The following is a 25,866-nucleotide window of genomic DNA, read 5'->3' as shown; positions in this document are numbered from 1 at the left end:
CAAGCCAAGGACTTTTCAGCTTCTCTCACCGTCCTGCCAGCGGGCAGGCTGGGCGTGCAGCAGGAGCTGGGAGGGGACGGACCCAGGCCAGCTGACCCCAGCTGGCCAAAGGGGTCTTCCATCCCACCTGATGTCATGCTGAACAATTATGTGGGGGGCTGGCCGGTGTGGGGGAACCGGCTGCTCGGGGATAGGCTGGGCATCGGTCTGCGGGTAGTGAGCAATTGCATTTTGCATCACTTGCTTTGTACACGGTACTAGTACTAGTACTATTATCACTGTTATTATTTTTCCTCTCTTTTCTGTCCTAATAAAATTTCTTTATCTCATCCCACAGGCTTCATTTGTTTCTGACTCTCTCCCCCATCCCCGAGACGGAGGGGAGGGTGAGTGAACGGCTGCGTGGTGCTTAGTTGCCGGCCGGGTTAAACCACAACGCCACACTATCAGGATTTCATCCCAAGAGCCTGCTAAGCCCTACTCACACTCTAGTTCGCTCCCCTTCAGGTAGAAAGGGACCGTCAACTGGAAAGGCAAAAGAGAGGAAGAATTCAAGTGTCAACACAGGGACAGTAGGAGAACTGAAGGAAAAACAAGAAAAAGAGACACACAAGTGAAGCGAAGGCAATCACTCCTCACCTCCCACCAGCACACCCAGGCTCTGAGGAATGGCTCGTTCTGAAACCTGCAGCCATCACCTTCTTGCTGAGCGTTTTGTTGTACGGTAAGGAATGCCTCGCTGGGCTCTTGTTGTAAGCTGTGCAAGCTCTGTCCCAATCCATACCTTTTGCCCACCCTGAGCCCAGTTGCTGGGGAGCAGACAGAGAAACAGAGAAGGTCTTTGTCTTGGTTTTCAGCTGTGATACACTGTTTTCATCACAGTATCATCTATGGTGATGTGTTTTCAATTTCAGATGTCCATGATGTTGAGAAAACATTGATGGTTGAGGTGTTGCTGAGCAGTGCTCACACAGAGTCAAGGACTTCTCTGCTTCTGATGCTGCCCTGCCAGTGAGGAGTCTGGGGGTGCACAAGGAGCTGGGAGGGGACACAGCCAGCACAGGGGGCCCAAACTCACCTAGGGACTGTTCCACACCATTTGACATCAGGCTCAGCAACGAAAGTTGGGCTAAAGAACTTGGAAAGACGACACAGGTCGTAGGGCGACAATGCCAAAAGCAGCATGCACAGAGGGTGGCTGTCAAGGGGTTTGGATTTCCCTGTACAAAGAAAGGTGAGAACTGGGAAGGGCAGGCAGAGCAGGTGGAAGGGCAGGAGGGAGCCTTACCTGGGTGTGAGGAGCTCGGCGCTGCTGAGGACACAGTTGAGAAGGGGGAGGACGCAGCCGAGGGCAGCAGGCTGGTTCTGGCTGTGGAGGGTGCGGAGGACGCAGGCGACTCTGTGGGAGCACTGGTCCTCGGGGGAGAGGGCTTGGGCCTCAGGGTCGTAGGCGTGGGCTTTGGCCAGGAGCTTGGGGGCGATGGGGAGGAGGCTGTGGAAGGGGCGGCAGATGGCAGCCTGGTGCTGAGAGGGCTGCTGGGGGCAGGCGGCGTCCTTGGCAGTGGCACTGCTGGGCTGCTGGCGGGGCTGGCCTCGCTGGGCACGGACGTCTTGGAGGTGCTGCTGGCAGACGTGGCCGGGGTGGTCTTCTCCGTGCTCACAGGTGGCAGTGTTGTTTTGGAGGCTGTCAGGGGGAAAGCGCAGGTCGGTTGGTAGTTTTAGAGGAAGAGTTGAAGGCAAGTGAAATGGGCAATTCTAAGGTAAACATCTCCTCCTGGGGGTAGGGATAACGTGCAATACCGCACCCCAGTGACTCTTTTTTCTATAGAGTATAACAAAGAGATCTATGATGCCCAGCATTTCCCATCCCTTCCTGCTTCCCCCCAGCATGGCCAGCTAGTAATGATTTTGTAAGGATGCCCTCCATCAGTTTGTCTGTCTGCTCTTTCCCTAAATTCTTTAGAAGGGAAGAGGTATCTCTACTTTCATTTTTCCACGTGTTTACAGGTAGTCTATCATGTGTCTGTTTTACAATATGCTGGGAAGTTTTCCTGGGAGAGTTGATGCTACTGATGGGACGGGCATATGCCATGTGTGACTCTTTGCTCTCTCCTGACCAGAGCACTCACCTGTTACTACTTTACTAGTTGGAGTCTTAGCTCTGGTTGGCTCCCTTGCTACAAAGAAAGGGATGAGAGAAAACAATGGTTGAGTCTTGGAAAGGATCCTAGGCAAAGCATGTCGTGGCATCTCCTCAAAGAAGGTATCCTGTTTGACACCAGGAAGACCTGGCCATTTGTAGCCCCATAGGTCTAAGTGGGAGAAGTATACCCTGGAGTTTGAGCGTGCACCTTCTTGCCCACCCTCCACTGGTGATATTTTTGCACCCAGGGTCAACATCTGTCTTTATGTGTGGAGTAAGGAGTTGGTATTTATTGTCCCATCTTTGTCATGGGTGTGTCTAGGCCTGGGCTTCCTTTGGGTGGAGAGCATCCTTGTTTTCTGTCTCTCACCCCAAACCGTCCCGGAGTTGTAAGCTTCCACTCTCCACTGCCTTCTCTCTCGCCCCCCTGCACATTCTCAGGGCACCACTGTCAGGGGAGGAATTGTGTGTTAACTAGTCTCCAATTGCTAGCTGTAGGGCAGGAACTGACAGAGGTCTGTACCCTGATAAAGTCCTGTGCCCTAGAGCCAAACCCCTGAAGCAGCAGGGGAGGAGGATGTAGTTAGGACCAATGTGACTGCCAGTCCCAGGACGTGCCTGAGTTCCAGGAGTCCCATGGCGAGGGCAGTAGGAATAGAAAATGAATACTAAAAATGAAACCTGTGCAGAACATGCCACTTAGAATAGAAGGGTGGGAGCTGAAAGGAGCAGGCAGCAGCAGCAGGAAGAGCACGAGGGGACTTACCGGGATGTGATGGTCTCAGCCGTGTTGAGGGCAGGGCAGATGAGGAGGAAGAAACAGATGAGGCTGAGGTGACAGGTAAAGAGCTGGGGCTTGGAGACATCTTTGTCAGTGGGACTTCTGGACTGCTGGCAGGGCTGGCTTCTCTGGAAACAGAGGTCTGGGAGGTACTGCTGGCCAATGTCACAGGTGTGGTCTTCCGCGTGATGAGTTGTGGCACAGTGTGTGGCACAGTTGGCCTTTTGTGGGTGACAGCCACTGGGAGGAAAGCACAAGTCGATTGAGGGTGGTGGAGCAAGAGGGGAAGGTGACAGAAGTGGGCAGTTCCGTGACAGAAGCCATGGGCTGACACTGGGACAAGAAAGGCACAGATCTCTCCTGCTGGGCAAGAGGTAGGAATGGCCCAGTGGCTCCTACCCTCACTCTCCCCTTTCTGCTTCTCCCTAGGAATACAGGGCAAGAACTGGGCCAATTCAGCACCCTCTGCCTCTTCCTGGACCTCATGAGGGAAGATGAAGAGCCTTTCCAGATGTGTGTGTCTCCCTTGAAGGCATTCCAGGCTGGGCATGGGCATCCCATGGGAAAGCTGGGTAAGCGAAACAGAGTTGTAAGCCAATGGCAGCTCTCAGGTCCTTGTTACTCACCTACTGAGACTCGGTGGTGTAGAGTGGTTGCTTCAGTTCCCTCACTCTCTGTAAAGTAAGGACAAGTGGACATTTAGTAATGGTTGATGTCTGAGAAGGTGCCTAGTTAAAGTGGGTTGTGATGCTTCCTCAGACTAGGCTGTAATTGTTGGCACAAGAAGACCTGGATGTATGCACCCCAACAGTAAGGATGGGAGATGTGTGGATTGGGAGAGAGCGTGCGCCTGCCCACCCACCACTACTGACTTCTCCCTGCACACTGTCCCAGCTTCTGGTGTCAGAATACCGCATCAGAGGAGGCTGTGCTTGTTGACATATCGAGTACCTGGCATCCCAAAGTAAGTACCTTTGTGATAGATAGGATTTATGATTTTTGGAGAACTTGTTACAATGGCATGGGGGAACACACATTCCATCATCTGTGAGTTTTTCAAAACTCACTTTGAAGCACAGAGTGATTTTGCCTTCATTTGGAGGAATTGGTAGAATATGGTCTCAAAGAGAAATGTTACGTTTAAGATCTTATTTGGATGTCTGATGCTTGTTCCATTGTGGGACACCGTAATACCTATTTTTGTCACACTTCTTCAGTCACCCATGCCCTTTCCTATTTGCCATGTTAAAGACATCTAGTAAGAATGTCTGTTTTTATTACAAGGAATCCATTGACATGTTTTGTGAGTGATGGCTTCACATGACAGATATCAAAACACAGTATTTACCTACTGTTGTTAGTTCAGGCTGGCTGGAAGTTGCAATCTGAGATGTAGTATGAGAAGGTACAGAGGTGGTTGTCATTTCCTTTTTGGTAGGGGTCTCGAAGAGTGGTGTGGTGACCCTTACTTTTTCCGTCTCTGTTGAAGCAGTGGTTAATGAGGCAGTAGGTGTAGATATTGGCTTAGTGGACGTGGTCCTTTTAGTTGAGGTAGTTATGGAGGGTGTAGTGACAGTTGTGGTCATACTTGGCGTAGTAAAAACCGATGTTGTATGTTCTTTTGGAGTAAAAGTAAAGAATATAACGTGAGGAATCAATTTACTTAAACCCGTATTCCAGAGACCCAAATTTTGCCCTTGCTCTTTTCAATGCTTTATGTATAATTGTTTGTATTTGTGTTCTCATAATCTTGCCATATATTTTCCACTTGTATTTGTTTTCTCATCTCAGATATTTGATCTCATTTTGTGTGTTTTTCCTGTGCTAATTATTTTTCATATAATTTTTCTAAGAAGTTAGCTTTGATGTCACTTATTTGCTAAAGTCTGTATGACTTAGCTAATGACAATTTCATTGGCTAATCTTATGTTCTGAATTGGCCACAGTTTCAGCTCCCCACAATTTGTATTACAAAATCAGATAACATCATATCATAGGACTTCACTTGTCCCAGTGCTCAAGTCACCTGGCACAATGGCAGCCCTTGAAGTTTTGTTTTAACTCCTGTGGTACCTCTTTTATTTCCACTTTCTCTGATAGCCTGGGTCCAGGATGGATTTTTAGTTGAACTACATGTCTGTGGGAAGTTGCATCCTATTATGAGTCTCCTCATAACTGAACTAACTCTAGAATAGGGGCTGAAACTAAGCTAATAAATCCAACTGGAGTTGAGGTGGCTCACCACTTATAGAACTTCTAATGTGCTTCTCAGATGAGTCACGCCTAAGTTATTTTGGTTGCATTTTTAACTATTGTCTATATCCTTTCTCTTTCCAGGCACTTTCCATCTATGCTTCTGAACATTTCTGGTTTGCAAACTCCTTTCTCAAAGCCTGCTTTGCCTACCTCATAATTTGCAGCCTTATGCTTGGATGTTGAGACAGCTTGCAATACCTAGCAGCTTCTTAGTAGAGTGATGTCTAAACTATGTATAGAATGGGTTTGGTGTAATTTATTTTAGACAGTAACGGTAACAACCTACCAGTTGTTGACTTTATTGTGACAAGAGGTGTTGCTGATGAAGTTCTTGGAATGGTGATTTTTGAGGTTATTGTTGGATTTGTGGTCTCAGTTGATACAGTAGATGCAGAAGAGGTAATAGCAGGTGATGTTGGTAGGATAGTTGCGGGTGATGTGACTGCAGCAGAGCTTCTTGTTATGTTAGGCTGCATTGTTGTTACTACGAGAACAATCAAAATCAGAAGATAATAAATAACTCTTAATACTCTATTACAAAAATGCCTATATAAATTGTTTTTTAAGTAAAAAAAAAACAAAAACCTACTTATAGTAACAATTATTAATAGCTACTACCTTAATTTTAAATGAAATATCTGAGAAAAGCTTTCTATCTATTCCTTTGTGATTATTTGCAGTATATACATTGAACAGGAATTTTTGCAGAAGCTTATTCAGACAGCCATCAGTGTAACTTTTTCCCAATACCTTTCATCTTCATGGAAACTAATTGAATTTCTAACAAATTAAAGATCAGTATATACAGATTTCTTTCGTGGATCTTTCGTGGGGTTTGGTATACATGAGTTTCCATGAAGACCGTCTTAAACTGACCAAGTGTTATAAGGCCAGTCACCATTAAAAATTGTGGTGATTTTTTGGTGTGATTTTTGTGTATTAGAAACGAAACAGGAATCCTTTTTCACTCAGAGAGATATTTCACTGCTGATATCTGGAATTGCCTAAGTGTACTCAAGAAACACTGTTCTCTCAATAATTTCCTTTCCCAATTTAAGAATTCTAAGAAATGATTCTGGGAAAAAAATTGTGATAATTACAATAGTGAGTAGTTTTTCATTATTGCATCTTAAGCACGTGTAACTGGTGATGTCATCATATCAAGCAAAAACAGATACTAGTTATCTCAGAAACATCTATAACAATGTACATCAATGTGTAAGTACTTGTTTTAGCCAACTGCTTAACTAACCTGTTAAAGGTGAAGTCTCAGGTGTAGTACTGATGCTTTCATACCCTGTTGGATGAAGGTAGAACAGGTTAAATTTGTGAGTGAAAACACATTAAAAATATTCCAAGTAAGGCTAGTTTCAGATTGGGAGAAAAATACTTTTCCAAGGATTATGTTAATCAGTGAGATCATCCTGAAAATGTTTGCTACTACTTATTTCAGTGGTGAGCTTCATATGAAAGGGCTTTAACAATGATGAAAAAGTTAATACACCTCACAATAATAATACACAAGCATATTTTTGCTGCCTTTCTTACGTCTCTTATGGATAAGGGCACTCTCTGAAAATGTGCTTTTTTTTTTTTAAATGTGTAACTGAGATCACTAGCTGAGATTCCAGTTTCACAGGCTATAATTCTGTAAAATGAAAAAAAAAAATGTCCTTGAGGTCATTTTTAAAATCTGCATAGAAATCTAAACTGTGCAGCTGGAGTCTATCCACAACATTATTTAGTAAGACAAGTTTTCAGAGTAGCACACCATATGGTAATAAATCTTAAGTTAAAATAATTAAACAAATAAACAAAAAAAACAACTTAAAGAGAATTGCTATGTGAAGTCCACTAGCTAGGTCTGATTCCTTTCTACATGTTCTCTTTGTTTAAGAAAGGCATTGAATGTATCTGGGACCTATACTTTTATCTTTACCTCACATAGATTAGAACATCAATGAACTCTCAGGAATACCCGTATTTTGATAAGTACTCACACTTACAATGAATAGAATTTTTCACCTTCCTGATTAAAATCAATCAGGGTCTTCTAGCTTCTCTATTGTAGCATTCCTTACCCTAATCCATATTTTAATTAGATATTTTCATTACTTTATTTATGAACCAAAGTTTTACATATTAGCAGTACAGTAATAAGATTCTTTTGAAGAAGAGTTGTACTAGGATGAACACTCATTGTTAATTGAGAGGTACTAGGAAAAATACCTTCTTTGAGAACACACGAAGGTTTTAGTTACTGTAGAAAAGACAATGAGTATGTAGGTCCCTACTTACCACATGGCATGCATTTTTCCTTCTCATAGTCAAAATATTCGTCATGAGAGCAGTTGTAACAGCCTGAAGAAAAGGGAAATTTGTTTTACCTTCCTCAGAGAACTGCATTTAGTCTATATTATGTATAATCTAATGTCTTACATTTCTGTCATGAAGAAATTGTATTGATTGCAATTTCACATATTTAGGCAACCACCCCCAACATAATCCTCAGAAGGATCTGCGTATGTAGTATTTTTTTCTTACTCCAACTATATCTATTTGCCTAATAGAAATAATACTCATAATACATAATACATTATTTTTTTACATAAATAGAGCAAATTCTCTTAATTTGGTGCAATTCAGAGGATTTCTCTTCAAGATAACCTGAGCTCAATACAAAATTAGGTACAGTACAGGTAATTACACTGATTATGCATTTAAAACAGTAATAGTAAGGTAAGATCAGAAAAACTGCTTTAAAGATAACACCCATTAGAGCACGACTATCTAAATGTGTCATGACTGAAAATAATTATCTTACTGCTTTGTGGTTTGAAATAGCATAGATTCAATTACCTTCAATGTTGACATATTTGTAGTTTTGGTTTGGACAATTACAGGGCCTGTAATGCCAGGTGCAGTTGTCATTGTTGTAGGCATAGGATAAAGCACCTCCACTTCCTGAGTTTTTATGAGAATTGTAATACTCACAATAGACAGCTAAAAAGGGCAAAAAACAGGAGAAAAGTCAGAATTTTGTAAATTAATGACATATTTTCAAAGTACTTAACGGAGGACAAAATTAATCAACAGCTTGAGTCAAAAAATTTGTCACTGGAATTATCACTATCTGATGTAAAATGAAACTTATGCTTTAGCGATGTGAGTCAGCTCCTTTTTCTGTGAACGGACTATGCAGACATTTCCACAATTTTTAATGTGTAATATAGCGAATGCGTGAAAGAAACCATCAAAGATGACAAGTTTATCATTGATTTATGACACTCATCCTCTCTTTTGCTCCGTGTATGGTGTTCTGGGACACACTGATATTTTTCCTGTTTTACAGTGTTCCAGCCAACACAGCTGTTTTTATTCCCTTGACATCCATGCAGATAGTGAATTCATCACAGCTAAAATGAAACATTTTTTTAGTTTCATATTCCATCTACTTGCAAACTGACTATATACTATACAGTAGAAGCAGAAAAGATATGCTGCCTTCTGTGATCACTTATTTTCCCATTATTCCATGGTAAAAACACACATAATATTTTGGTTAATTTAGCACAAATGAAAAGTACAGAGTTCAAAATTCATGTGACTGAAATCAACTATTGGCCCATGCAGAAAACACAACCCATGAGGTGCATATGTAAGCAATTTCCTTTGTTACCATATTAATATACTCACAATAACAATAATTGTCTCTTAAACTGATTAAAGAGAGCTTAAAGAAACTTACGGCAAAACTCAGGGGTCCTCCAGTCAATGCAGATACCTTTATCTAAGCAAGCCATCGCGTATACCGCAATGGCATCACACATGCATTCACAATCCCCTCCAATGTCACAACCACATGAGTCTCGAACACAGGCCTCATAATAAGGCATACGATTCACCTGCATTGGAAAATTAAGTCATGAATTTTCTAGGATTCATTAATGCCTATTTTTTAAGAAGTTTTTTCCTGGATCCTTGTTCACGCTGGGTAAAGTGAAGAGCAGATGTTCAATTAAAGTGAGAATAACTAGTATTTCCTCTGACCACTTGTCAATGCAACCCCTCTTCAAACAACTCTTTTTAGCAAGAACATAGGCATCTGCAGACAAACAGTAGAAGCTGATGAGCTTTTTCGAGATGTCTACATTCATATGAAACATATTATGTATAATCAGCTTGAAAAAAAAAAACAATAAACAACAAAAACAACACAAAATCCTGCCTTTCATGGATATGCATGACCACTGCAGCGTTACCCGCGCTTGTCACTTGTGGTCACTTCCTGAAAATGGAGATTTTTCTTCAGAAGGCCTGGTTCTGATGAACCTTGTGACACAAGTCACAATAGATGACTTAAAAGGAGCAGCTGAGGGAACTGGGGTTGTTTAGTCTGAAGAAAAGGAGGCTGAGGGGAGACCTCATTGCTTTCTACAAGTACGTAAAAGGAGGCTGTAAGGTATTCTTACCTTATTGTGACAGGCAGAAAAGACTTGACTGTTGATGATGGAACATGTCTTTTCTGCCCAAGCTTTACGGTAAGGGTTCTTGCTGCATGGGTCCACTACAAAGTATACATCCCCACAGAGAGGATTCTCTTTCCAAGAATTCACAAATTCCAACTCGTTTGATGCCACATACTTGCTTCGGGTTTCAAAATCATCTTTCATATTGCCATTATAGTTCCCACACAAACCACAGATAGTTTCCTGCATGAAATGAAAACATTGTAAGTTGCCTTCCCTCTCAATTACTGACATTTTTTCCTGTGCTTCAGTGGTGACTGTGATCTACAAATACTCTCTCATACGTTCTTAGCACCGTGTGCACGAGGTCCTGTTCATCAGTGGATGCCCCTCTAAAGTGTAATTTGTCATCATTTAGAGATCAAATTCAACCAAAGCATGCAGTTGTTGCATAAAATACAAGCTCTTAGATCAAAAAGTTCCTGTCATGCAGAAGGGTAATGACATAAAGTCAGCCTTTAGTAAAAACCTCTGTTCTTTTGGAGATAATGATGAATAGAAAATGAATTGTTAGTAGCATCTCTGAAAAACATTTGTCATCGTAGAGAGTCAAGACAACCGTCATCAAACTGGCAGTTCAATCTGAACTGAAGGATAATTTACCGAGGAAGTTATTCTGCAGTACCTGTGTTTCCCTGGAGATCTTGATGAAGAAGTTCATGTGCTTATTCCAGATAAGGGTCATGTTGTATTTTCCTGGGATAACAATATCAAACATCAGGTGGAGAGCATTCTTTTTCACATTGTATCGCACTAAAGGATTTTCCCCGGAAATAGAGAAGGTTTCATCTCGCAGTACAAGTGTTAAGTTCTGGAAGAAAAATTATGTGTATGTTACAACTTCCCAAGTTTCAGTATTTTTCTTACCTTCCATGTCACACATGTTGAAGATCAGATACTGTGCTACTATAGACCATCTTGTCATTCCTGCTTATTCTACAGTAGCCAGACACTGCTGAATAACTTTCTGTCATCAGTGATGGAGATCTTAAAAGGTAGTCGAGTTTCCTTGGGTAGTCACCCCATCTCAAAATAATTGGCTTTTGTTTCCTTTTTTTTCATGTATATGCAAATCTCCATAGAAATATTAAAAAAATATATATATATATATATATATACATACAACTGTCCTCATTACTCTCATTGTTACCTACACTAGCACTTTGATTGCATTTGGTGGAAATAGTATGGGCATCTATATGAAGCCAACAGAGTAGAGGAGGTACATCTTCATGTGTTCTTAGAAATAAAATATAACAAGTTACAGAGAAAATAGATCTATCACTAGAGCTCTTTTACTATCTTCTACTCTCAAGTGTACTCTTACAAATCCTGTCGTGGTGCAGTGTTTCAGTGTCTTAATAAAAAACAGAAAGGTTTGTCTGGAAAATGCACTTATGAAGCTGAATCCTGAGCAAACAATAAACTTTTTCAGCACAGCACTGATGAGCAGAAACTGCCAATATTCAGTAACGTGGCAAATGTGTACTGCTTGTAGTGACTGTTAATTGGGATAAAATCTCATCCATCCATATACTTCTCTCTGTCTGGTAGTGAAGACGCTAAAATGAGATGATACTACTGGGCATTACTGTTCAAGTACAGCCAAGAAGGGCAAAACTTATCTGATTTTATAAGCTGTCAGACAGCAGTAGAAATGAGGATAATTACTCATTACTTTAATTTCAAATATGTATCTCAGGTAAAACAGTAGCGATCTGGATATATTTTGAATTGGTGGATATTACCTGCACTAAGAAATCTGGAGAGGTTTTGTGTGTCATCCATGACAAGAATTCCTCAATTTTATACTAGTGTTTTCTTGACTGAGTTTGGTGGAAAAAATAATCTTTTGACAGAGCCTGCTGTTGAGTAGGTAAGGTTCAAAATTTTGTGGCTTCTACATAGGCAAGAAGTTTGAGGACTGAAACACTGACATGAGAATTGATAAAAATGATAGCAGTTTCTATTAACAATGAAGCTCCAGGTTAAGCACATAATTTCACATATAAAGACACCACTTTGAAGACACATCTAAAGTTTCCAAAATTGAAGCAAGCATAGGCTTAAATGACTATTCTGCTGGATAACAGAATAAGATCTTACCCCAAGGTAAATGCTGATGGATCTAGAGCATGTAACCCCTGATTTCCCACAGATGACATTCTCAGTAACAATTTTAAAAGAGGAATGAGGTCTGTTAACACTGCAGCCATCCTAAAAAAATAAAAACACATGCAAAAAGACCTAATAGACTCTATGTCTGAAGTATAACAAAGAAAGCTTAAACATGTCATGACTGTGATTCTGCCTTTCAGCACAGCAAGCCATCTTTATCTGATATTCTCATTCTCATGTGAGAGACAGCCTATCTGTGAATGTCTTAAAATTCACTGCTGGCTACTAAAAGATAGGTCCTAGAATATTTTACGGCTTTCGTAGCTGAACCGTTCTATTCCTTGCAGAACCCACACCATTGTAGGTAGAAAGGAAAGAGTTACTGGGGTATCATGCTTTAGCTATTTCATTGCTTTGGGAGGTATCAGTGACGACCTCTAATTTGGTGGTCAAACTGACATCACTGAAAGACGTAAGTGACTGGTACAGAATATGTTACACATCTATGACTTTATATGTTATTTAATCTAAAATTGGTTGCACTTACATTAAAAATGGCATTTTGAGAACTAATGGCTTTTCATTTTAAAAGACGAAATAAGAAGAAAATATAAAAACACCTTAAGCGTTTAGAAAGATTCAAAGTGCTCTGTTGGATATAGATACACCCTATGATATTTTCACCAGCCATTTAAATCAAGGTATTCCTTGATGCTAAGATACAGCCAAAAGAAGCAGTAAGATCCAGGTTACCATAGCTAATATGTATTCACAGTTGCCATCAAAAACAAAACGCTGTCCATCGAAAGTGGTGATGTGGCCTTCTCCATAAAGATTACACGTTGAGGAACACTTTGATTTCTGAACGCATTTCCATTTGCCTTTCCTGCAAGTGCTGGGAGTGAGAAGAGAAACTACACTCAGATTTCAAAGGAACACCACCTTAACCTACATTTCCTTACATGCATGCATTTTTACAGATAAGACATTCATTTAATTGACTTGTGTACACTGTGACCAAGTCACAATTAATGTAAGATATAAATACATAAATAAAACTTATGGATTGCTGAGAAAATTAATTCATGATAAAGAAGAAATATTCACTCTCTTTTTCTTTCTTTTCCATTAAAGAAAATATAAGCTCATTTCTTTTTGCTGTTAATGAAAACAGCTCTCTCTGTTCTGTGTGGTTTGGGTGGTGGTGGTTTTTTATACTAGATTAGAAACTGGAAAGTGAATAAAGTACCTTGATAATGCTGCTAAGGAGATGGAAGCAATCTTTTTGGGAGGTTGTTTATATCTATAGAGAAGAAGGAAGACAGTGCCCTCATATTTATTTAGTTGTTAATCCTTGTGGAGCTGTTAATCTTCAACCTTACATAGTTTACATTTATATGCCCTACTAAGGATGCCCTTATTCCTTGGATATAGAGGTGGCAGAAATATCCATGAAACCAGTACAGCTGACAAGTAGACCATGACTCTTTCATTTATACGTAAATATTGCCAAGCGTTAAGCTTCTCTTTATTTAAGGAATATAGTGCTTCGTCATTGTATTCCTTCAGTTTAGCTTTCAGCTTTTGCTATTTCCTACTCTCCTATCAACTAAATGCTTTTGTTATATAGTTGTAAAGCTGAGTGAAACAGAGGTTCAGGAACAGAAAGTGGTGTGACTCTTACCAGATTTCACATTCAGTTTGGATCTGTTCACCTTTTCCATATGCAAGGCCACCATATTCACAAGGACAATCCTCAGCTGGAACACACCTGCCATCAAGATTTTCATATAGCCCATCAGCGCAGACACAGCCTGATTCGCATTTAGTAGGTATCTGGTAAAGATCAACAGATTGCAATATGAAAAAGAATGTAAAATGTATTTTATCTTGTATGTGACTGGCGTCAAGAGTGAATCTGTGCTCAGTTCTAGTTTTCATTTCATTTAAATGTTATGATTTTCTTCATGCTAATATACTAGTCAATTGAACTAGTTTCACTGAAGTTACAAGATACACTTGTTGTGTGAGATAGTAAACATACCTGAAGACTGAAAAATTTCTTTCATTCCTACCAATCTTTCAGACAAACAGAGGACAATATGCTTCTCAATACAAGGGAACACTATTACATTACAATCTTCCAGTCAGTCTGTTTCCTTAGTACAAAAGCAAAAGAAAACCCTAGCAGGATAGACCAGAAGTCCACCCAGTTTAGATATCTTGAACCCTACAACCATCAACACCAGATATTTGGGAAAGAATCGAACAGAAAACATATACATGTTCTATCAGCTTCTAGCAACATGCAGTTTATGGAGCCAGAGGTGATAGTGAAGGATTATATAATCCTTAATGGATTTTTATTCTATTTGTTTCATATAATTTAATTCAGTAATCCATTTAATTTAATTCCCTTAATCCCTTTTTGAATGTGTGTATGTTTTTATTGTCTACAGTCTGTGGAAAGAAGGTTGGTGCTCAATTATATCATGTTAGAAGAAATATCTCCTTTCATTTCACTAGAAGGAACTGAATCCTGCCCAGATTTCTCACATTCTAGGTAACTACCAGAACATTCTTCCTCTCCTAGAGGATTAATATCCCAGGGCTGTGAAACTCACACATTCGATTCCAGTAGCTAGCATCTGACAGGTAGGGGCACATGTAGCTCCATACTTGTTTTCTAAGTTGTCAGAACATGATATATATTTCTTAGGAGCTCTGCAGCTTTCTATAAAAAAGGAAGAAAAACAAACATAGGAAACTGTGAAGTAGCAATTTTATAGCAGAAAATAATATGTTATAAAGTAAGCCAAATCAGACCCATACCTGCAGGATTTTGAGGTTTGCCAGTGCAACTGAGCCTCCCATTAACACAGTAGCTAGGGAAAAAAAAAAAAAGAAAAGAAAAGAAAAAAGAAAAAAAAATTAGAAAAAAAGAATTTCAATGCAGTTCTCTCCTAAGAAAGAAATACAAATTTTCTGCAAAATGACAACTTCTTTTTCACGACTGGAAGTGTTTCATTTGTTACTAGCACCTCCCCAACCTCTAGAACAGAACATGGATCAATTTGTCCCTTTTTGCTTTTAGTATATGGTAACATCAGTTTTGAAAGTGAACGGTGGGCCATCTTGCTGTTTGTATACAGCTGTACAGATGTGGTTGGCAAAGTCTCCTACTATCTTTGACTAGGAATAATCAGATTTTACCTATTATTTTCTAATTTTCTAACATTTCCAAGCTTAAGGTTTGTCAAACATTTTCTGTTTAAGAATCTCTGCATTTTAGGAAGTGGCAAAAAAGATATCTTAAAAAATAATCCTTTGCTATTAAAATAATGGAGACCCTACTGCTTTTGGCTGGGATGGAGTTCATTTTCTTCATAGCAGCTTGTAGAGTGCTGTGTTTTAGATTTGTGATCAAAATAGTGTTGGTAACAAGCCAATGCATTGGTTTGTTATATAGCTGGTTTTATAAGTGTGTGTGTGTGTGTGTGTATTATATGTGTAACTGTTGCTGAACAATCTCAAGACCTTCTCTGTTTCTTAAGCTGCCCTGCCAACAAGTAGGCTGGGGGTGCACCAGAAGCAGGGAGCAGACACACCTGAGACAGCTGACCAAAGAGATATTCCATACCATATGACATTATGCTCAGCAATGAATCTGGGGGAAAGAAGGAAGAAGTGGGGACAGATGGAGTTATGGCATTTGTCTTCCCAAATAATCACTATGTGTGATAAAGCCCTGCTTTCCTGGAAATGGCTGAATATCTGCCTGTTGAGGGGAAGTAGTAAATTAATTCCTTATTTTGCTTTGCTTATGCACACCACTCTGCTTATTAAGTAAGCTTATTTTTGCTTATTAATAGCAAAGAAAGTTATTAAACTGTCTTTATCTTGATCCATGAGTTTTCCTGTTTTGCCCTCTGATTCTCTCCCTCATCCCACTAAGGAGGAGTGAATGAGCAGCTCTTTAGTGTTTAGTTTCTTACTGTGGTTAATCCACAGAGACACCTGAAGACATCTCTTCATTTCAAATTCGTTGATCTTTAAACACTTACCAGGTAATCCCACCACTCATTGTTGACTGATCAGGTAGGATGTACTTTCTATCTTCTAAATAACATGGACAGTAAGATTTACGAACACACTCGTTCTTGTGGTTCAGATATGTTCCTTTAGGACAATGGCAGCCTTCAATAGGGATGTCAGTTGGATGACATTCCAGGGCTCGGTAGGAGAGTGACAAGCATGTCCTGTCGCATGCCTGAGTGTTGTAACTGAATGTTTGATTGCCTGTACAGGGAATGGCTATAAAACAGGAGAAGAGTGTATGTTACACTTCATTTTCTTATCCTCTTTGCTGTGAAAGATCACTGCACTCAGAGTAAAATGCCACATATATTCTGTCAATAGCTTCAATGCTTAAGGCTACCTATTGCTTCTCTTCCTGAGGATGTGGAGCTGTAGTAAACAGTACTGCAGCGCAGGGCTTAACAGCAGCCATGTGGCTGTTTCAAAGCTTTTTCAAGGTTAAATATCTTATTGCCTCTTTGTGTATCTTGGAATGAAATAATGCAGAAGGAAGCTTTGCAGAAATACCAATGTATTTTTACACAACTGTGAAACTTGTGTCAATCTCTAAAATGCAGAATAGCCAAAATCACATCTGCAACCAGTCTTTCCTTGTTCTTCCTAACCCTATGACACGATATAGCTTTATCTGTCTATTCCATCACTTAACTATCAAGTCCTGGAAGCATCCACATGCTTATCTTAAAGCATGTGAATAAACTTTTTGAGAAAAGTCTTAAAATAACAGTCCTTTTCTGAAACAGACTAGCAGGGTATTTGTAAGTTGGATATCTGCTAACCCACTTCTGCTTTCTTCTGTCGATTACTCTCTGCATTACTCTTAAGATGATTTGGACACTGCTTAGAATATTGTTGTATCATTTATGATTTTTTGTTGTGTTCTGACACATTTGCGAAGTCACCAGTTCATATAAATGTGGCTTTTATATATACTAGTTGGTCTGCTTAAACAATATATAGTTATTTTCTAATGACTGATGTAGTTCTAAAATATGTTCTCATCCTTTATCAGTTTTTGTGATATAAAATTAATGTTTGATTCACTTAAATGGAAATAAATAGACCTGTACGCATGCAATAATCTGATGGCTGACCTGAGGCTGTTCAGTTACTTACTGCAATTGTCCATACTGTCTCTCCAGTTTTCAAGGATTAAACCCATCGAACTGCATGTTCGTGCATATGATCCCAGAGCAGAACAAATATAAGGGAAGGTCTCTTCATAATTACAGGCTTGGTAGACGCATCTCTGAAACCCAACAAATGGGAACTATTCTGTTACTGGGGAGCAGACATTTGGAAGTGCTAAACATGCTGAACTACTGAGGTAACTCAAGCAAAACACGTATTATTGCATAACTAAAACTGATGAAAATGATCAGGTTAATTGTCTGATTGATATGAAGAAAATATGCTCAGTGCCTAGAAGACACTTTTGTATATTCACTGCTTTTCAATTTTAATTCTCAAAATGTTGGCAATGTAATGAGCTCAATTACACACCAGGGAAAAACAATACTTTACAGAGTTAGTTTTTGACATGGAAAATTGCAGCATAAGCAAAAATATTTTCTTATTCTTAGAATCATAGAGTATCCCAAGCGAGAAGGAATCACAGGGATCATGGAGTCCAACTCCTGGCTCCACACAGGACCACCCAAAAATCAAACAATATGTCTGAGAGTGTTGTCCATATAATTTTAGGGATGAGATTGGCAGTCTATTGTCAAACAGACTTCTAGTGTAGTGGAGACAAAAACATGCTTGTTTCCTAGCCTCTATGCATTGCTGATCCCAATGAGTGGCATATTATATATAAGCACAGTCTGGTCCATATTTGGATGCCCTCTGTACTCCATGTATAATAATTCCTACCTTGTAGAAAGGAATGGGGTTCACCACAGTATGGCACTTCTCGAACACTGTACCTTTCTTTGTAAGAATGGAGCAATGAGTCTCAGCAGATATTTCTAAGAAAAACAAAGCCACGGACATTAAACACCAGTGAAAGTTAGGAAAAAGAAAAGAGTAGGAGATTTTGCCCTGCCAGTTACTGAATTAGAGGCTTGGAAGGGATCTCAAAGGCTCATCTAGTCAATAACCCTGCCAAGAAACACCAGGAATGCTTACATTAGTGTTGACTAACATTTGACTAACCTAATGCTGAAGACATCCAGTAATTCAGATTTCTTAACATCCCAGGCAATCTGTTCAAATGCTTTGTTATCACAGAATCATTTAAGTTGGAAAAGACCTTCAAGATTATCAAATTCAACAAATTATTATGAGTTCATGATTAGAAAATTTATCTAATAGAAAAACTGAATATATAGCAGATTGTGTCTTATCTTTTCTACCAGTGATGCAGAAGGTACTATTATTTTCTTTTTAGCAGGTTTGAAAACTACTAAATCTCCATTCATTTTTCTCCTTGTTAAATTCTCCTTTTAGTGTATTTGTCCCCTTTTATCCTTGGTCCCACATTCTAGACCACAGATTATTCTTGCTGGCCTTCTCTGGACTCCCTTCCTATAGCTGGTTCTGCTTTTCTCAAACCATAGTTTTATTTTCTAACAGCAAAAGTAGGCATGCTACTCTAGCTGAGCTGTTGGCAATGATGGATTGAACAAAAGGACAACTTCATATGTCTTGCAAGACTATAGTTTAGCTCAAGCAGCTCAGTTGGGTACCTTTTAATACCAACAGCTGTAGAGACTTGAGAAGGTAAAGCCTGGATTTCAGATACTGTACTGCTGAACAACAGTCTAAGACATTCACAGATGTTACAATTTCGCTGGAAATATCAACAAAAACTCTCATGCATTATCTCAATCCCAGATCTCTAGAATGAGATCTAGTGAGTTTTCACTAGATGTATATTCCACAAATCAGAAATGTCTTCTTGGTGACAGAATTTGTGATGTTCAATTGTCTCAGCCTATGCTTCTCTCAAATCCTCTCTGGGTTTATGGAAGTGGCAGACAAAGCTAGCTGGAGAGATCAGTTACAACTGGATCATCTACTTACTGTTCAGTTGACTCAAAGCACAAGGGTCAGTCTCTCTCTCTAAAGCAGGATTGCAATTTCCTGCCCTCCAGGAATCTACAAACAGCGAAGCTGTTCCTTCAGTGATATCCATGCTAGTCATGAAGTCATCTGTAGTGTCTCCATTGTAATTGCCACACAAACCTAGTAACATCAGAAATGCAAGGGATGAGTGAACACCAAAAACTGTACACACAATGGTCTATGTTTCATTCTTCTACAACAGTGAAAAATTTTGTCAGAAGTTCTAGATGCATGTCACTGAATATTTTAGGTCAAGTAGCCAGAGAATCTTGATTACGTATGCATTCAGTCACTAAGCCTCTCTCTAACTTCTCAGGTTAACATTATCTACTTCTACTCAATGACACCAAATCACACAAAAAGTTTTGTCTTGTTTTTGGAAAAAAACATTTTCAGTGGTTTTAAACTAGAAAAAAGAGAAAGGTCATGAAATACTTTTGCATGTTTTCTTATGTATATAAAATCTTTAATGACAAGAATATACATTTAGACTTTTTTTTTTTTAACATTCAAAGCCTCTCTAATTCCCCTCAGAAAACTAGAACACAGGTTGTGCCTTTGCAGTTAATGTTGCTGAACAATAAACACAGACTGCATCTAGTCGTTTTACTGGCCCTTCTCTGGACCTGCTCTCCAACAGGTCTGTGCCTCTTTTGTGCTGGGGGCCCCAGACCTAGATGTAGTACTTCAGGTGCGGTCTCAAGAGAGCAGAGTAGATGGGGAGAATCACTTCCCTCACCCTGCTGGCCATGCTGCTTTTGATGCAGCTCAGGATATGGTTGGCTTTCTGGGCTGCAAGTGCACCTTGCCAGCTCGTGTTGAGCTTCTCATCCACCAGTACCCCAACATCCTCTGCAGGGCTGCTCTCAATCCATTTGTCACCCAGTATGTACCGATATTTGAGACTGACCTGACCCTGGTGCAGGACCTTGAACTTGGCCTTGTCGAACTTCATGAAGTTCACATAGGCCCACTTCTCAAGAACAGTATTATATTACACATGAAAAATGTCTCCCATCAAACTCCATTGATTATTTTTAAAGTTGTCAGGGAAAAATAAATTCTTAGCATATCTATTTCCTAATGCAGCTTTTTTTTTTTTTTTTTTTTAATCCAGAGAAGAATGTTTATTCCTTAAAGGCTGAATACTGAGCTTTCAAAATTACACTCTGTACATTCTCTCCTTCACAGGGGGGACTCAATTTCTTACCCAGGGTTCTGCCTTTGAACTGTGATCCAACTTTCACATAGGCCTGGAACACAGGTGATGTTTGAACTAGAACTTCCAGATCAAACACTGTATGTATTTGAATGAACATCGAGGACTGTTTGAAAATAGTGATATCTCCTAAAAGGATAAGAATATTTTTAAATGGAGATTTTGAAGCATAGGAATACTGCTACAGTAATGATTTTAATGCATACATACATGTACCAGCATTCTGTCTATACATCTTTTCCTTCCACATGTAACTTTCCACAGAGGGACAGGTGCACAGAGAAAGATTTTAACCTTCCTCTAAAACCACTGCTATTGGCAATTGCTAGAGGAAGAAAGCTGGGTTGTGTGTTGTAAAACAGATATTTAATACAATTCAGATTTTACTTATATTCCCTTTTCTTTACCTGATCTGTAAGGTAGCCGTTTAAGTTCATCATCATCAGTAAGGAGTTCATTCTGAGAAATCACAATTTTGTCCTGTATGAAAAGGACATGGAATCAGAAGCAAATAGTTGTGCTGATGGTATTTATATTTTTATCAGTTTTAGCAACTGTATTGTCAAGGACCTACATAACAGGAAGAGATTCAGAATAGGAAGAAATTCAAGCTTTTTCTCATGTTATTCTATACTGCTTTCAGTTTTCACTTTGAAAATACTGTAGTTTTCTTCACAGCAACTCTAATTCCGTAAATTGATTTGGCAACACAGATCTTTAATGTGTATGCATGCACTGGAACTTACGTATAATATCTATTTCCCATAATTTTTCAGGTCAGGTTACTAGCAATGACTTTACATATTTATTTTACTATCCTGATTACTGAAGAGCTGGATAGAACCTGTGGAGGGATTGCTTACCTTCGTAGACAGGTAAATTATAGCACTAAGTGATGTTTCAGAATGAGAATAACCAGACTTTTCATACACAGCCATTAGGGTTCCATTGTTTGGAAGGCTTGAACTCTGAAGGAAAATAAAGAAAAGGTAAGTCTGTCAGAGTAGAAATTATTTGTGAAACAAATGCATATCATAGAAACACCTCAGCTTGTGTTCCAAGAAGATACTGAAGATAGACTAAAAATATATTAATTTGATTTTGTGTGTTTCTAGATTTCAGGAAATTACCTTCATAAGAATATAAGTGCAAACTCCATGGAACCTGTATGATCTAGAATCAAATGTGGTAACAAAGGAGCCTCCTTCCAGTGAACACCTTCCAGGGCAGGGCAAGTCTTTGCAATTCCATTGGCCCATTGTACATTTACTGAGGAAAAAAAGAAATTTGGTGTAAGGTTACTCTCATACTAGGTCACTGTTTATCAGCAAAGAGAATTTGATTATCTGTTCCGGAGGTTTTGCTATAACTGATCAACATGATAGATCAGTTGTATACACTATCTAACATACGTATATAAACTGAATTTTTATTTCCGCTATTCTGAAAATTTTCTTCACCTTCATTCTAAAATCTCAGCTACTTGCTAGTGGTGGTAGATATAATTTATATCACTTTTCCCTTCATACTTTCCGTGCTTTGATTTTCTGTGTGTAAGTATATAAGCTGAAGTTGTTTATCTGAATTTAAAGCTGCTGAGCACTGGTATGGACTGCTATACAATTTGCTGAATGGATTACCCATGAAAAGCGTACTTACTGTTTTAGTTCTGAGGCCGCTTTCCAATATTTATCCTCTACTTTATTTATCCGAATGATGACAGCAAGAGAAGTAACACAACAAAAACATCATTCTGCATGTAATATAATTTTCAAATTTAAGAAATATTGTCTTTAATTATTTTTCTGTTGCAGAACCAAAATACAGTTTTAAGGACAGATTTGGTGATTAAAACTGCTGAGATAGCCAGAAAGAAATATATTTTTGATGTTTGTTTTGTACTAACTAATTTTACCTCCACTTTCATAGGAGGTAATGTTATTGTTTGTATGGCCTCCTTCAAGCATTTATATTTCTACAGATGAATCATGAAATAAGACGTGTACATCTTAAATTAAAAATGTGTAGTTTGTGACACTCAAAGAAGGTGACCTCAGAGATGATTTCACGCATTTGCAGCTGTCTTCAGAAGAGTTAGGATACATTTTTCAGTCACTTGGAACCCGTTGCTACTCACCACGTCCTACACGCTGCTTTCATTGTCTCACCAGGAGCGTATGTTTCCCCATTCAGCATACATGGGCACTGATTAAGGTGAACACATGTTCGATTCTTTGAGATGTCATCAAGAACAGTTCCTGCCAAAGAAGGCAAACAACAGAAATACTTTTCTGTAGCTTTACTTAACACTAAAGCTATTATAATTTGCATGTCTTCCAAAATCAGCTTGCAAATGCTATTCTTGCACAGCCACTGCCTATAGAGATACAAGGTGCAGGAAATTTTCCCTTAACTAAAATAAAACTGACTCTTTACAAGTGATAATGGAGTTTGGCTAATTTGTTACATAAAAGTGCAGATAATTGTCTTCATTTGAACTTAGCCTGAAGTAACACTAAGGTTGAAGTTTATTTTTTCCAAATTTCCTCTGTGATGCTCTAACTAGGTTGGGAATTTTGAGATGGACAAATTCTGGTTCCTAAGTCTAGTTTTAAATGTGTATCTCAGAACATGTTACTTTTCACTACTATAAACTGATGATAACAATGATGTAAATACCCATATCACAATAACCTTGGAGAATATTTCAGTTCCGGAAATTCAGTTCTGGTTTCAGCTTCAGGAAATAATGAACATGATAGTCATAATTACAGTTTTTCTATGCTTGTTCATCTTGGACTACTTTAAAGGGGCTTTATAAAATGCCTGTAATCTTGCAGAATTTCTCTGAGGTACTCTGCCTCTTGCTGGTACTCTGAAAGGCTAGATACCTGTTTAGGAGAAGAAATGAACTATATATTACTCAATTTACATTATACTACAGAAATATAAAAAGGCAGCATATAATTATCCCATCGCATACTATGGTCATCTGAGGAAAGTGCTTTTATGACTATGTTCTAGCAAATAGTGACCAAGGATCTTTAATGACCATGACTACTCAAGACTCCAGTTAAATCATGTTCTCTCAGAAATGGCAGTTCTAGCAGTACAATGCCAGTTTACTGTTTAAGAAGTCTATTCCATTTGACTATAGATATATGCCAAAAATATTTGCATGGGTCTTTTAGGTCTTTTATTACGAATACGGAAATGATACCTTCTGGACAAAAGCAGCCATAGGTACAGTGACTGGAACAGCTGTATTCTGGGTTGGAACAGGTTTTAATACACGGAGAACCACATTCTTCATAGATCTGGTTAGCAGAACATTTTCCCACAGCTGCAACAACCAACAGTGTAAGTATTAAGGCTTCTAAAGTATAAATATAGAAGAATCTCTCATCTGCCACAGAGGATGGAGAAGACCTTGTGATTACTGGCATTAATGTTCTGTTACCCCACCTAAGTACTCAGTTCATCATCGGAATATTCATCACCATCATCATCATTCTAGCCTTTATTAATTTCTCATGGCAGACTTATTAGAAAATCCTTTCAGAAGCCTGAAAAAGTTTCAGAAGTAGAAGCTTGAAGAATAGCAAGCAGGTAAATTAAATGTTCACAGAATCACAAAATATCCCAAGCTGGAAGGGACCTACACGATCATTGATTCCAATTCCTGGCTCCAATACACAGGACTACCTAAAAATTAAACCATATGCCTGAGAGCATTGTCCAAACGCTCCTTGAACTTCTGTGGTATTTAAAGGACTTAAAGAATACAATACTTTATCTTCTGTATAGTTTCTGCTTCTCAGACATTATCTGCTTTTCAGAATTCAACTATCTAGCAATAATACTAGGATATGGAACTTAAAATACATGTTTTATTATGTACTAAATTCAAGCAGAGATTTTTCACCATCTGAAAGAGGAAAGTAAGTGAGGTAGGGAAAGGGGGTGTTAGAGACAAGGTTGACAAAGAAACAATTAAAACTAAAAAGTTCATTAACTTTGTATGTTTGGAATTCATTAGCAAATTTGAAGATTCTCAGCTTCGCTTTTGGGAAAACAAAAAAAGGGGGTCACAGTCACTACCTGGCACTTCCCTGCCCCTTTTTTTTTCCTTCCTTTTTTAGCTTTGCATTTTATCACTTTACTACCAGTCTTTGTAATGGTCTACTTATGGTTATATGAAAACTGTTATGACTTTGACAAGACTGTGATATTATTTTACTGTGATTACTAAGAATTATTGTACAGTTCTGCAAATTTATATAGTGCCTTACTAATATTTATCAATGTCTACAAAATGCCCTGAAGAATTTGTAATTCTGAAGGTTTAAAACCTATTGCAGACCAAAGAAAAAATAAAATGGGTTACCAACGTATATAAGATGGATAATGTTGGAGAGGAGGAGAAGAAAAATTATTTCAGAAAGAAGGGCATATTAAAGATTTGGGGATAATAATGGAAATGAGTAGGGAAAGTTTTCAGTAAGTAAGAGGAAAGAATGAAAAAAATCTCATTGTTAAATAGAAAACAAAAAATGAAGAGCCATGCCAGCACATATGAAGATCAAGAAGAAAACGGAAGAAAACAGTATGGGAGATGCAGGTAGGGCAAAATGATGCAAGGCCTTGAAAGTAAAAATGGGCTTTCACTATTCTTATGCTAAAATCATAATGGTAGCCAATCTCAAAGATTTTCTCAAAATAATTGATATTTTCAAGGGGTAAAGAGAAGTATGTTCCGATCAAAGCAATTTATTTTTACCAATTTGCTACTCTTGGATATAAATACATATGAAGGATAAATACAAATATGATTAAATAATGTGTTCTTGAAGGACAATATGACGTTAAGCTTGGTCATTTTGAAAGTTCCTCTATTGGCATGAGCTGCATCTCAGGCAGTTTAGTATGTGAATTAGTTTAGAATAATAACATCAGTTTCACTTACTTTTGACTCTTTTGTGATCATAATGATCTTTTATAAAACAATGAATCCTGCTCCATAATACTGACTATAGATTTAAGTTTCAGGTAGATCTTGTAAAAAGTGAATCAGAACTTTGATAACAAACAGGCATTTGAAAAAAACAAAAGTGTGTCCAGTCATGTGCAGCTTGGAGAATAATGGAAGATTTGGTTTCTATTTGCTTCCCATCAGTAATTGTAATTAAGAAGGCTGAACACCTGAAAATGGGCTACTGAAAAGCTGTGAATAAAAGGGCTATAGCAATTGCTAGAGAAAAAGTTCAAATGCTTCAGGGCCTATTTAAAAGTTGTCTCTTTTCACTGGCTAATTTACCAAGTAGGATAATGAAAGCACTATACTGAGAGAGAATAGCCTCCTGTCAGAAATTCAACTGTTTTCACATGGTGGATATTTCCCTCCTTTATGACATTGATCTACATCTAGGAGCTACTTTTCACGCTTCCTCTTTCTCCTTTGATATTTCCATGCTTTCCTTCTCAATGCCCTACCAAATACCACTTTCGTTTTTTTTAAGGAAATATTTTCTGCTTGATTTATTACAGAAGAGACTCTTCTATTAGTCGATTTTAAATTCCAGTTAAGAATCATTCTCCCTATATGTAATACATAGCAAGGTTAAGTACAATCCATATGAATATGCATAAGAAC

General features: G+C 38.6%; 1 protein-coding gene across 1 annotated transcript in view; it reads right to left on the bottom strand.

Moving 5' to 3' along the window:
• Positions 1-25,866, bottom strand: part of MUC6 (mucin 6, oligomeric mucus/gel-forming) — a 63,523-nt gene that overhangs the window by 10,101 nt on the left and 27,556 nt on the right. The window contains exons 12-38 of the mRNA XM_066997557.1: positions 23,434-23,556; positions 22,351-22,471; positions 21,344-21,482; positions 21,077-21,181; positions 20,621-20,693; positions 20,205-20,342; positions 18,953-19,114; positions 17,801-17,895; positions 17,042-17,174; positions 15,892-16,141; positions 14,660-14,712; positions 14,452-14,561; positions 13,512-13,663; positions 12,581-12,722; positions 11,816-11,926; positions 10,335-10,520; positions 9,653-9,892; positions 8,929-9,085; positions 8,040-8,183; positions 7,479-7,541; positions 6,433-6,477; positions 5,467-5,664; positions 4,277-4,542; positions 3,555-3,598; positions 2,910-3,164; positions 1,289-1,684; positions 486-581 (exon numbers count right to left, since the gene is read on the bottom strand). Coding sequence (XP_066853658.1) covers positions 486-581; positions 1,289-1,684; positions 2,910-3,164; positions 3,555-3,598; positions 4,277-4,542; positions 5,467-5,664; positions 6,433-6,477; positions 7,479-7,541; positions 8,040-8,183; positions 8,929-9,085; positions 9,653-9,892; positions 10,335-10,520; positions 11,816-11,926; positions 12,581-12,722; positions 13,512-13,663; positions 14,452-14,561; positions 14,660-14,712; positions 15,892-16,141; positions 17,042-17,174; positions 17,801-17,895; positions 18,953-19,114; positions 20,205-20,342; positions 20,621-20,693; positions 21,077-21,181; positions 21,344-21,482; positions 22,351-22,471; positions 23,434-23,556 — 3,997 coding nt within the window. The remainder of the gene's footprint in view (positions 1-485; positions 582-1,288; positions 1,685-2,909; positions 3,165-3,554; positions 3,599-4,276; positions 4,543-5,466; positions 5,665-6,432; positions 6,478-7,478; positions 7,542-8,039; positions 8,184-8,928; positions 9,086-9,652; positions 9,893-10,334; positions 10,521-11,815; positions 11,927-12,580; positions 12,723-13,511; positions 13,664-14,451; positions 14,562-14,659; positions 14,713-15,891; positions 16,142-17,041; positions 17,175-17,800; positions 17,896-18,952; positions 19,115-20,204; positions 20,343-20,620; positions 20,694-21,076; positions 21,182-21,343; positions 21,483-22,350; positions 22,472-23,433; positions 23,557-25,866) is intronic.

This window comes from Anser cygnoides, chromosome 5, assembly GCF_040182565.1.
Source record: "Anser cygnoides isolate HZ-2024a breed goose chromosome 5, Taihu_goose_T2T_genome, whole genome shotgun sequence".
NCBI classification, from domain to species: Eukaryota; Metazoa; Chordata; class Aves; order Anseriformes; family Anatidae; genus Anser; species Anser cygnoides.
This window is presented reverse-complemented; position numbering and strand designations above follow the sequence as displayed.